Source organism: Mesoplodon bidens, assembly GCF_964165515.1.
Source record: "Mesoplodon bidens genome assembly, chromosome: 1".
NCBI lineage: Eukaryota > Metazoa > Chordata > Mammalia > Artiodactyla > Ziphiidae > Mesoplodon > Mesoplodon bidens.
Genome location: NC_138176.1, coordinates 125655631 through 125670040, shown reverse-complemented (window position 1 = coordinate 125670040; position 14410 = coordinate 125655631). Strand labels below are relative to the sequence as shown.

General features: G+C 38.8%; 1 protein-coding gene across 2 annotated transcripts in view; it reads right to left on the bottom strand.

The window, feature by feature from the left end:
* The window catches only part of CENPC (centromere protein C), a 92272-nt gene that overhangs the window by 63357 nt on the left and 14505 nt on the right, over positions 1–14410 (bottom strand). For both annotated transcript variants that reach the window (XM_081249480.1, XM_081249481.1), the window contains exon 5: positions 7723–7828. In XM_081249480.1, the coding sequence (XP_081105606.1) occupies positions 7723–7828 (106 nt within the window). The remainder of the gene's footprint in view (positions 1–7722; positions 7829–14410) is intronic.

Here is a 14410-nt window from a genome sequence, read left to right as displayed (position 1 = left end):
TGAAGTCTGGGGCCTGGAACAATTTGAAAGCTTGCTTACTCACATGTCTAACATCTGAGGCTGGCTGCAGGCCGAAGGAATATTGCTGTCTATGTATGTCTGCAAGTAGGCTAGTTTGGGCTTCCTCACAGCATGATGTCTGGGTTATAAGGTAGAGTGTATCCTAAGAGGGCAATAAGGAGAAAGGGAAGGAGCCAAGCAGAAGCCTTTTACGTCCTAACCTTGGAAGTCACACAGTATTACATATACCACATTCTATATCATATGATATGATATGATATATGATATGATATGATACATACAAACAACCTCACTTACGGGGGTGAGGAAAAATGCTGACCTAAGTAAGGTTAGAAATGAATAGAGTCTGTAAAACTAAAAGCTAAAGAAATTGTACATAACATTGTCATACTAAGTGAATTAAGTCAGACAGACAAAGACAAATATTATATGATATCACTTATACGTGAAATCTGAAAAATAAAACAAAACAGAAACAGACTCACAGACACAGAATACCAACTTCTGGTTACCAAAGAGGAAGGAGGGAGAGGGATATATTAGGAGTACGGGATTAACAGATACACATTACCATATATAAAATAGATAGGGGCTTCCCTGGTGGTGCAGTGGTTAAGAGTCCGCCTGCTGATGCAGGGGACACGGGTTCATGCCCCAGTCCGGGAAGCCATGGCCGCTGAGCCTGCGCGTCCGGAGCCTGTGCTCCGTAACAGGAGAGGCCACAACAGTGAGAGGCCCGGTAACACACACACACACACACACACACACACACACACACACACACACGCACACACACACACACACACACACAATAAATAAACTACAAGGATTTATTGTGTAGCACAGGGACTATATTCAATATCTTATAATAACCTATAATGGAAAAGAATCAAGAAAAAAGTATATGTATGTGTACATATATACATATATATATAACCAAATCACTTTGCTGTATACCTGAAACTAACACAATATTGTAAATTAAGTACAATAAAGAAATTGTACATAAGCACTGTACTCCAGTAGATAAAATGGTTTTCCATGGGTTTAAGTCAACAATTCTGATACTGTTATACATGTATATAGGAATAAAAAGTTAAGTAGGTGGATGGTGAGTGGTAAGTGCCAAGTTTCTTACACACAGAGTGGACGTTTACAGATAAGCAAGGCAAAGAAGCAAGAATAATAATCCATGTGGTAATAAATTACAGTTGGAAACATCAATATGAATTCATGTTTAACTTAATACAGATACAGTTACACAGAAAAATATTTATAGATATGTTTATATATACCGGTTACCATACACACATATATTTCCTTGCTCTGTCAGTTGAGACAATCTTGAAGCATTACACCCCAGGAGAAACAGCACACCTAGCACCCAGATCTTGGTTCCTAATACCATTCTCCAGTAAAAGGAACCACTGGCTCCTTGGAGAAATGGCTGATTCTAGGGTAAGTTGAGCCTGGAGCATCCTGTAATTCCAGAAGGTAAGGAAGTGTTCAAAAACAACAGCAATAACAACCAAAATGGGGTCCATCAAAGGGGCATAGGAGCCAGTGAAAGAGCTTTCTAATGGCCAAAGCTGGAACACTTTGAGTAACAAATTTAATAAAATAGTACTGGATTATAAACCAAAGTATAAAATAAAGTTTCTACCTCAAAAACTAAAAAAAGAGCAAAATAAACCCAAACCAAGGACAAGAATGGAAAAAATAAGAGCAGAAATCAATGAAACTAAAAACAGGAAAACATAAAAACTTACTGAAACAAGAAGCTAGTTCTTTTAAAACAGTGAATAAAAATGATAATCCTGTAACAAAATTAACAAAGGCAAAAAGACACAAATCAACAATATCCAGAATAAAATAGTATATCACAACAGATCCTGCAGCCATTAAAAGGATAACAAAGTAAAACTATGTACAACGTTATGCTGATAAACTCAACAACTTAGAAGAAATGGACCAATTCTTCAAAAATCATAAACTATCAAAAATGTGCCAAGATAAAATAAATAACCTAAATAGTCCTATAACTATTAAAGAACTGAATTTGTAACTTAAAAGCTCTTGAAAAAGAAATGCCACAGACCAGATGATATCACTGGAGAATATTATACCAAAAAATCAGAGAATTAAAATCAATTTTACATAATCCCTTCTAGGAATTAGAAGGGGGAATAATTTCCAACTCATTTTATAAGGTTGGTGAGCATTACCTTGATACCAAAACCATACAAATACAGCATAAAAAAGAAAACTACAGACCACTATCTCTCATTAACTTAGATGCAAAAAATTCTCAAAATTTTAGCAAACTGCATCAAACAATGTATAAAACTTAGTAATACAACATAATTGACATTTATGGTCAACTGCACTCAACAACAGAATACTTGTTTTTCAAGTGCCCATGAAACATTCATAAAGGCAGACAATATCTTGGATCATAAAACAAATAAAACAAATCTTCACAAATTTAAAAGAACTAAAATGACATAGTGTATATATGCTATGCCATAAAGAAATCAAGACTAAAAATCACTAAGGGAAAGACAACAGGAAAGTCCAGAAGTATATTCATTTAGCATAATGTTTCTAAGGTTCTTCCATGTTGTAGCATGTATCAGAACTTCATTCCTTTTTATGGTTGAATAATATTCCACTCTACACATGTACCACATGTTGTTTGTCCATTCACTCGTTCATGGGACACTTTGGTTGTTTCCACCTTTTGGGTATTATGAATCATACTGCTATGAACACTGGGATATAAGTATCTGTTTGAGTCCCTGTTTTCAATTCTTTTGAATATAAACCTAGAAGTAGAAATGCTACTTAATACCTAATTTTTTGAGGAACCACCAAATTGTTTTCCACTGGCTGCATGATGCATGTGGGTTTCTATAAATTCCACATCCTCAACATCTTTTATTTTATTTAAAAAGTAATAATATCCATCCTAATATGTATAAAGTGGTATCTCTGTGGGGTTTTGATTTGCATATCCCTAATGACTAACAATGTTGAACAACTTTTCATGTAGTTGTTATCAGCTTGCCAGATGCATAGCAAGCCAAAATGCTGAGACAACAAGGTTTTGTAGTAAAGAGAGGGTTTATTTGCAAGGCAGCCAAACAAGATGATCTGAGGCGTGGGGAGCTTGGGGAAAGGTGACTGAAAAAAAGTTGCAATAATCATCACTCTGCACAGGCCTCTGCACGGTCAAAAGGCTACTGGAGTGGACCCTTAAGCATAACCAGTTGAAGGGTGGTCCTATTCAGTCTTAACCAGCTCAGCACAAACTAGATGCAGCTGACTTGAAGTTCCCAGAAAACAACTCAGGCAAATATCTTGTTCAGGTTACAAGCCACTTGAAGGACATGCAAGTCTGAAAGCAAACTCGATTAGTGAAGGCAGGTAAAACACATTCATTGGCCAACTGGACAAATGTCTATTCAAGTCCTCTTTTCAGCTGGGAGGTTTATTTTTGTTGTTGTTGAGTTACAGGAAGTCTTTATGTATTCTTGATATAAATCCCTTATTACATGGGTCCCCAACCCCCAGGCCACGGACCAGTACCGGTCCATGGCCTGTTAGGAACAGGGCCACACAGCAGGAGGTGAGCAGTAGGTGAGCGAGCAAAGCTTCACCTGTATTTACAGCCACTCCCCATCGCTCGCATTATCACCTGAGCCCCACCTCCTGTCAGATCATCGGTGGCATTAGATTCTCATCAGAGCACGAACCCTACTGTGAACTGCACATGCAAAGGATCTAGCTTGCATGCTCCTTATGAGAATCTAATGTGAGGTAGAACTGGGGAGCAGATGCAAATACAGATTATCATTAGCAAAGAGTTCTGACTGCACAGAGACCATAATAAATCAATTGCTTGCAGACTCATATCAAAACCCTATCAGTGACTGGCAAGTGAAAATAAGCTCAGGGCTCCCACTGATGCTGCATTATGGTGAGTTGTATAATTATTTCATTAGATCTTACAACGTAATAATAATAGAAATAAAGTGCACAATAAATGTAATGTGCTTGAATCATACCAAAACCACCCGCCCCCCCAACCCCCAGTCCATGGAAAAATTGTCTTCCACAAAACCGCTCCATGGTGCCAAAAAGGTTAGAGACCACTGCCTTATAAGATATACTATATGCAATTATTTTCCCCCATTTTGTGGGTTATCCTTTCATGCTACTGATAGTACCCTTCACACACTTTTGAAGGACATAAATATATAAGACATATTTGTTCTTAAGTAGAAAACCTAAATGATGCAAAAATATGAATTTTCACAAAATTACTATACAAATTAAATGCAACTTTAGTTAAAATCACAACAAAATTTTACTGGAAACTGAATAAACAAAATTCATAGAAATTAAAAAGGTCTAAGAATGGCAGAATAGTGGCATGTATCAGAACTAGATATATAAATAGATACCTTTATATCAGCATATGCTATAAAACTACAATTAGTAAAACAGTATTGTGTTGACATTAAGAATAAACAAATGGACCAAAATTCAAAAGTATATTGAGGGCTTCCCTGGTGGCGCAGTGGTTGAGAGTCTGCCTGCCGATGCAGGGGACACGGGTTCGTGCCCCGGTCTGGGAAGATCCCACATGCCACGGAGCGGCTGGGCCTGTGAGCCATGGCCGCTGAGCCTGCGCGTCCAGAGCCTGTGCTCCGCAACGGGAGAGGCCACAACAGTGAGAGGCCCGCGTACCGCAAAAAAAAAAAAAAAAAAAAAGTATATTGAATGATATATGAGACTTAATACATGATAAAAGTAGCACATTCATATGAGAATGGATTATGTAATTAATAAAAGGAACTAGCACAACTGACCATAACTCAAAAGCTACTGAAAAAAAAAAACACACACTTCACATTTGACAATTAAAATAAAAAATGTTATCCATCATATAAGATACTATAACCAAAATCTGTAATAGTCTAGGGATCATTTGGAAAAATATCTGATAAATAACAGATAAATTATACAAATTACAGATAAACAGTTACAGATACTCAATTTAAAGATCTCTCATAAACTAGAAAAAACAAATGGCCAAAGGATATGAAAAGATAAAAAGGTATTTCAAATAGCCAGTAAACTTATGAAAAGGTGTTCAAACTCAGTGGTAATCACTAAAGTAACACTGAGATCATTTAATACTGATCAAATTGGCAAAAAGTTCAATAGAATACTCTATCAGGGCTTCCCTGGTGGCGCAGTGGTTGAGAGTCCGCCTGCCGATGCAGGGGACACGGGTTCGTGCCCCGGTCTGGGAAGATCCCACATGCCGCAGAGCGGCTAGGCCCGTGAGCCATGGCTGCTGAGCCTGCGCATCCGGAGCCTGTGCTCTGCAAGGGGAGAGGCCACAACAGTGAGAGGCCCGCCTACCGCAAAAAAAAAAAAAAAAAAAAAAAAAAGAATACTCTATCAGGTGAAAGGTACTTTCTTACATTGCTGGTATAAAAGGAAATTGTAAAAGCCTCTTCTGAAAGCATGCGTGCACACACACACACGTTTATATATGTGTTCGTTCAGGAGCACCAATGAAGATATGGAAGGATTTAAGGCTACCTCAGCAGGATGAGGGGAGTAATGATTAGTAGCTTTTTCTTTTAAATCTTTGACTCACCTCAAATGAAGGACTTTTCTAATTTGAAAGATGCAAATAAAACTTTAAAAACTGGCAGCACATATAAATGACTGAAGGAAATGCAACAAAGAGAAAAAGAACACTGACCACATATATTCAAATATCAAATCATTATGTTGTATTCCTGAAACTAGTATTATGTAAATTATACCTTAGTTAAAAAAAAAATGCTCAAGGAGTCCATGGAGAGGCCCACATGGGAGGAAATTAAGGCTTCCTGCCAGCAAACAGACCCACATAAGTGTCATCTTGGAAATACATCCTTAGCCCCAGTCAAGCCTTCAGATGACTGCAACCCTGGCCATCATCTTGACTACCACCTCATGAGATTACAAGCCAGCACCACCTAACTAAGTTGCTTCTGAATTCCTGACCCACAGAAACTGTATGAGATCATAAATATTTTTTTTAAAAAAAGAAGAAAAGAAAAGAAAAAAGAAAAATCTATTTGAAAACTCTTAAAGCTATGGTCCCTATAATAATTCTTAGTTAATGTCTCTTACGACATCCTATTAACAGCGCTCCTATCACTAAAACAAAAAACCACATAATAATCAGATAAAACTTATTATTCTGCAAATCAAAACAACAATGAGGTACCACCTCACACCGGTCGGAATGGCCATCATTAAAAAGTCTACAAATAATAAATGCTGGAGAGGGTGAGGAGAAAAGGGAACCCTCTTACACTGTTGGTAAGAATGGTGCAGCCACTATAGAAAACAGTATGAAGGTTCCTCAAAAAACTAAAAATAGGGTTTTCCTGGTGGCGCAGTGGTTGAGAGTCCACCTGCCAATGCAGGGGACACAGGTTTGTGCCCTGGTCCGGGAGGATCCCACATGCCGCGGGGCAGCTGGGCCCATGAGCCATGGCCACTGAGCCTGCGTGTCTGGAGCCTGTGCTCCACAACAGGAGAGGCCACAACAGTGAGAGGCCCACGTACCACAAAAAAAAAAAACAACTAAAAATAAAGTTGCCAAATGATCCAGCGATCCCACTCCTGGTCATATACCCAGACAAAACGATAATTCGAAAAGATACATGCACCCCTATGTTCATAGCAGCACTATTTACAATAGCCAAGACATGGAAACAACCTAAATGTCCACTGTTGGATGAATGGATAAAGATGTGGCACATATATACAATGGAATATTACTCAGCCATTAAAAAGAAAGAAGTAATGCCACTTGCAGCAACATGGATAGACCTAGAGATTATCAGACTAAGTGAAGTAAGTCAGAAAGACAAATAACATATATCACTTATATGTGGAATTGAAAATACAACACAAATGAGCATATCTATGAAACAAAAATGTACTCACAGATATAAAGAACACACTTGTGGTTGCCGAGGGGGAGTGGGGAGGGAAGGATTGAGAGCTTGGGATTAGCAGATGCAAACTATTATATATAGGATGGATAAACAACAAGGTCCTACTATATAGCACAGGGAACTATATTCAATATCCTATGATAAACCATAATGGAAAAGAATATATATGTATAACTGAGTCACTCTGCTGTGCAGCAGAAATTAAACACAACATTGTAAATCAACTATATTTCAATAAAATAAAAAAAAAACTTACTCTTTTTTTTTTTTTTTTAAATACACTGACAGTGGACTTGAGAGGGACTCAGAAACAACTTCATCCATTTCACAATTCTGCCTAGGCTGACCCTGACCTTGTCACTCAAGCTGACATATGTGCTACCTTCAGCATTTCTAACTCTTTTTTTTTTTTTTTTTTTTTTTGCGGTACGCAGCCCTCTCACTGTTGTGGCCTTTTGCGTTGTGTAGCACAGGTTCCAGATGCGCAGGCTCAGTGGCCATGGCTCACTGGCCCAGCCACTCCGCAGCTTGTGGGATCTTCCCAGACCGGGGCACGAACCCGTGTCCCCTGCATCAGCAGGCGGACTCTCAACCACTGCGCCACCAGGGAAACCCCTAACTCTTTAAATATATCTAGGCAAATATCACCCATGGGGATGCTACCAACCTGATTTGTTGACAGTTTCACTTGATTCCACAACTAACTGCAGAGGGGCTTCTTTCTTCCTTGAAGAAACTGTACCTGACTTTGGATGTGATTTCTGGCACTGAGTCTAAAAGAGATACAACATTAGATCTATTCTATTAAATTACCAATTTTGATTAAACACATTTGTTCTTAAATTGAAAAAAAAGTATTTTTAAAAACAATAAACCAGCTGGTAAAGTTGCATACTTAAATCCTTAGAAACCAATTTCATATTATCTAGAAAAGCTGAAATTTCATATAACCTATCACAGAAACAATGTTGCTCTGAACAGCTTTTAAAAACCTATTCTGCCAGAAGATTGGATAAATAAATTACCGTATAGTCATATATCACAATATCACAAATACAACAGTGAAAGGAATAAACTACAGCATATATGAATGATTATGTTAAACAAAAAAAGCAAGTCACACAAGTATATAATCTCATTTACGTTAAGTTCAGAATAGATGCAAAAACATGTAAAACACTAAATATATATAGTATTTAGAGATTCACTCTATGCAGGAAAGAGTTAATGCACCAGGCCTGATCACTTAAAAACCTGCTTACAGGACTAGCCCTTGGCTGGCACACAGAGTCTTGGCTTTCAAAATGTCTCCTCCATTACCAACTGGAACCTGCTATGCCAGCCTGCCTAGACTGTATAAACAATGTGATTTATGGTGAACACCTTCCTTCTTTCCTTCAGAGAATACAGAATTTTGGTGGGCAGAGCGTACCAATATAACCAGCTCCCAATAAAAACAGGCTAAATTTCAAAAGGCTTCCCAGGGCAGAAAGATTGTACATGTTTTATAGCATTTTACTGCTGGATGCAAAGAGTGCACTCTGTGTGGCCCCTTTGGAGAGCCTGACATGGATTCCACCATACTCTGCCTGATAACGTACTTTTCTCTTACTGATCTGGCTGTGTATCCTGACTATATGCCTATAACAAATCTCAGTCATGAGTACAACTAACTACAAGTGGAGTCTCATGAGTTCTATCTAGTGAAGCACCCAGCATGTGAATGGTAGTAGGACCTGTCTCAAGTAGTGAAAGAAATATTGACACAAATGTCAGCACACACCCACGTGTGGTAAAGCTATAAAGCAAAAGATGGGAATGATGAACATGAAATTCAAAACAGTGGTTACCTCTGTGCAGGGAGGAGAGGCAAAAGAATAAGATCACAAAGGGGCACATAGGTGCTTCAAAGGTACTGGTATTTCTGACATTGAGAAATGGGCACGTGGATGTTCATTTATGTTATTTTTAATACCTTATGTACATAACATGCTTTCTTTTGAAAATTTGAAATATATCAAGTTGTAAATTTTTTAATTCTAGAAAAGAGAAATCTCATTTACACATTACAGGTGGGAAAGTAAACTAATAGACCATTCTGAAGAAAAAATTGACAATACTTAACAATTTCGTTTCAAAAGTACATATCCTAGAGAAATTCAGTTTACAAATGCAAACAAGGAGGCATAGACAAAGGTGTTCACTACATCATTATTATAATGAATAGAGGGAAAAAAAATCTAAAAATCTACCAATAGGGAAATATGTAAATAATGGAGCCACTACATTGCTAGTTCAGCGGATACACTATGGAACTCAATTACATAAAGTAACAAAAGCAAGTTTTCATTATATTCTACTCCCTTTTGAAACCTCACCAAGGATATTTTAATGCATTCTTTTTTTTTTTAATTTATTTTTTTTATTTATTTATTTTTGTCTGCATTGGGTCTTTGTTGCTGTGCGCAGGCTTTCTCTAGTTGTGGTGAGCGGGGGCTACTCTTCGTTGCAGAGTGCAGCCTTCTCATTGAAGTGGTTCTCCTTTTGCGGAGCACGGGCTCTAGGCGCACAGGCTTCAGTAGTTGTGGCACATGGGCTCAGTAGTTGTGGCTCGTGGGATCTAGAGTGCAGGTTCAGTAGCTGTGGTGCACAGGCTTAGTTGCTCCACGGCATGTGGGATCTTCCCAGACCAGGGATCAAACTCGTGTCCCCTGCATTGGCAGGTACATTCTTAAGCAATGCATCACCAGGGAAGTCCCACTAAGGGTTGTTTTAAATGTATAAACCCAGAAGGATGAAGAGAAAGAGAAGGGAGTAGATGAGAGACATCAATAAACTTCTTTAGGGTGGAAAGCAGATCAGTACCAACTAAGCAGCCCAGAAAGACCAGAAACATGCTAACAATGAAGTAAGCCCAGAAGCAGACAGATTTATGTTTAAGGAGAAACCCATAAGTTCAATTTTTCAAGGTACAATGCACCTCTAAAAGAGGGGCTCCAGGTAGGGCCTGCAAACAGAAGAGTTGTTCAAGGATGTATGGGGGGGAGCAGAGTCAAGATGGCGGAGTAGGACATGGAATTCATGTCTTCACATAGCTAGAGCACCTACAAGGCACTAGTGGGGGACCTCAGACACCTATGGGGACAGGAAGAACCCCCAAGTGACCCGGTAGGACATGCGGGAGGGAAAGTAGAGGCTGGTTGGGACCAGTGCCCTGAGGGGTGGCTGGGGGAGGGGAGGAGTTCCCATGCTCAGGAGGGGCCCACCCATGGTGAAGGGTTTGGCGGGACAGGGAGAGACCTTCAGGGGATTGGAGAATCAGAGGGGAATGTGGCCAGAGTTTCCCCCAACCTCTCGGCCCCTAGATAGTCTGCTGGGGTCCCAGGCCAAAACCCCTAAACTTAAGGTCCCCTCAGGGACTGTTTCTTTTTTTCTTTTGCGGTACGTGGGCCTCTCACTGTTGTGGCCTCTCCCATTGCAGAGCACAGGCTCCGGACGCGCAGGCTCAGCAGCCATGGCTCACGGGCCTAGCCGCTCCACGGCATGTGGGATCTTCCCAGACCGGGGCACAAACCCGTGTCCCCTGAATCAGCAGGCAGACTCTCAACCACTGTGTCACCAGGGAAGCCCCCCTCAGGGACTTTTCCAGCCACATGGGTCTTGAACCTAGGTCTTGCCACCCCACAGCAAAGGTCTTCTCTGGTTTGTTTGGGTTTTTTTCTTTCTTTTTTTCTTCCTGTTCTGGTTCTGTTTTACCTTGTTGTTGTTTCATTTATATATAAATTTTCTAAAAATTTTTTTACTTTTCTAATTTTATTTTTTATTCTTTGTTATACTTTTGCCTTTTGTGTTTTTTTGTTTTGTTTTTCTGCCACACCATGCAGCTTGCAGGATCTTGGCTCCCAAGCTGGGGGTCAGGCATGAGCTCCTGTAGTGGGAACGCTGAGTCCAAACTGCTAGACTAACAGAGAACCTCATACCCCAGGGAATATTAATCACAGTGAGGTTTCCCAGAGTTCCTCATCTTGGCACCAAGACCCAGCTCTACCCAACTGCTTGCAAGCTCCAGTGCTGGATGCCTCAGGCCAAACAACCTGTAAGACAGGAACACAGCCCCACCCACCAAAAACAATAAAAAGATGAGACAACAAAAAAATGTTACAGATGAAGAAGCAAGGTAAAAACCTACAAGACCAAATAAATGAAGAAGAAATAGGCAACCAACCTGACAAAGAATTCAGAGTAATTATGGTAAAGATGCTCCAAAATCTCAGAAATAGAATGGAGGCATGGATCGAGAAAATACAAGAAATATATAACAAAGACCTAGAAGAACTAAAAAACAAACAGTGATGAACAACATAATAACTAGAATGAAAAATACTCTAGAAGGAATCAATAGCAGAATAGTTGAGGCGAAAGAACAAATAAGTAAGCTGAAAGATAGAACGGTGGAAATAACTGCTGAAGAGCAGAATAAAGAAAAAAGAGAGAAGATAATTGAGAAGGGTCTCAGAGACCTCTGGGGCAACATTAAATGCACCAACATCTGAATTATAGGGGTCCCAGAAGAAGAAAAGAAAGAGAAAGGATCAGAAAAAATATTTGAAGAGATTATAGTTAAAAACTTCCCTAACATGGGAAAGGAAATAGCCACCCAAGTCCAGGAAGCACAGAGAGTCCTATATAGGAGAAACACAGCAAGACACATACTAATCAAACTAACAAAAATTAAATTCAAAGAAAAAATACTAAAAGCAGCAAGGGTAAAGCAACAAATAACATACAAAGGAATTCCCATACAGTTATCAGCTTATTTTTCAGCAGAAACTCTGCAGGCCAGAAGGGAGTGGCAGGATATATTCATTCAGTCTCATTCAGACTTGATGGACAAATCAAAATGTTTACAGATAAGCAAAAGTTAAGAGAATTCAACACCACCAAACCAGCTTTATGACAAACGTGAAAGGAACTTCTCTAGGCAGAAAAGGAAAAGACCCACAGAAACAAACCAAGACAATTAAGAAAATGGTAATAGGAACATAGGTATCAATAATTACCTTGAATGTAAATGAATTAAATGCTCCAACCAAAATACACAGACTGGCTGAATGGATACAAAAACAAGACCCATATATATGCTGTCTACAAGAAACCCACTTCAGACCTAGGGACACATACAGACTGAAAGTGAGGGGATGAAAAGAGACATTCCATGAAGATGGAAATCAAAAGAAAGCTGGAGTAGCAATACTCATATAAGACAAAACAGACTTTAAAATGAAGACTGTTACAAGAGATAAGGAAGGACACTACATAATGATCAAGGGATCAATACAAAAAGAAGATATAACAATTATAAATATTTATGTACCCAACATAGGAGTACCTCAAAACATAAGGCAAATGCTAACAGCCATAAAAAGGGAAAACAACAGTAACAAAATAATAGTGGGGGACTTAAAACACCCCACTCACACCAGAGGACAGATCATCCAGACAGAAAATAAGTAATGAAATACCAGCTTTAAATGACACAAGAGACCAGACAGATTTAATTGATATTTATAGGACATTCTACCCAAAAGCAGCAGAATACACTTTCTTCTCAAGTGCACATGGAATATTCTCCAGGATAGATCACATCTTGGGTCACAAATCGAGCCTCGGATTATTTAAGAAAACTGAAATCGTATCAAGCATCTTTTCCGACCACAACGCTATGAGATTAGAAATCAATTACAGGAAAGAAACTGTAAAAAAAAAAAAAAAAAAAAAACACCACATATGGAAGCTAAACAGTGTGCTGCTAAATAACCAAGAGATCACTGAAGAAATCAAAGAGGAAATAAAAAAATACATAGAAACAAATGACAATGAAAACACAACGGCCCCAAACCTATGGGACGCAGCAAAAGCAGTTCCAAAGAGGAAGTTTATACCAATTCAATGTCACCTCAAGAAACAAAAAAACTCTCAAATAAATGATCTAATCTTACACCTAAAGCAACAAGAGAAAGAAGAACAAAGAAAACCCAAAATTAGTAGAAGGAAAGAAGCCATAAAGATCAGACCAGAAATAAATGAAATAGAAATAAAGAAAATAATAGCAAAGATCAATAAAACTAAAAGTTGGTTCTTTGAGAAGATAAACAAAATTGATAAACCTTTAGCCAGGACATCAGAAAAAAAGGGAGAGAACTCAAATCAGTAAAATTAGAAATGACAGACTTCCCTGGTGGCACAGTGGTTAAGAATCATGCCTGCCAACGCAGGGGACATGGGTACAAGCCCTGGTCCAGGAAGATCCCACATGCCGCGGAGCAACTAAGCCCGTGCGCCACAACTACTGAGCATGCACTCCAGAGCCCGTGAGCCACAACTACTGAGCCCATGAATCACAACTACTGAAGCCACTCACTCTAGGGCCTGTGCTTCGCAACAAAAGAAGCCATCGCAATAAGAAGCATGTGCAGCACAACCAAGAGTAGCCCCCGCACACCAAAACTAGAGAAAGCCCACGTGCAGCAACGAAGATCCAACACAGACAAAAATAAATTAATTAAATAAATTTGTAAAAAAAAAATTAGAAATGAAAAAGGAGCAATTACAACTGACATCACAGAAATACAAAGAATCATACGACACTACAACAAGCAACTATATGCCAATAAAATAGAAAACCCAGAAGAAATGGACAAATTCTTAGACAGGTGCAAACTTCCAAGACTGAACCAGGAAGAAATAGAAAACATAAACAGACCAATCACAAGTAATGAAATCTAAACTGTAATTAAAAATTTTCCAACAAACAAAAGTCCAGGACCAGATGGCTTCACAGTTGAATTCTATCAAGCGTTTAGAGAATAGTTAACACCTATCATTCTCAAACTCTTCCAAAAAATTGCAGAGATGAACACTCCCAAACTCATTCTGTGAGGCCATCATCCTGATACCAAATCCAGACAAAGATATCACAAAAAAAGAAAATTACAGACCAATATCACTGCTGAACATAGACACAAAAATCCTCAACAAAATACCAGCAAACAGAATCTAACAACACATTAAAAGAATCATACACCATGATCAAGTGGGATTTATCCCAGGGATGCAAGGATTCTTCAACATACGCAAATCAACCAGTGTGATACACCACATTAACTGAAGAATAAAAACCATATGGTCATCTCAATAGATGAAGAAAAAGCTTCTGACAAAATTCAACACCCATTTATGATAAAAACTCTCCAGAAAGTTGGCTTAGAGGGAACCTACCTCTACATAATAAAGGCCATATACAACAAACCCACAGCAAACATCATTCTCATTGGTGAAAAACTGAAAGCATTTCC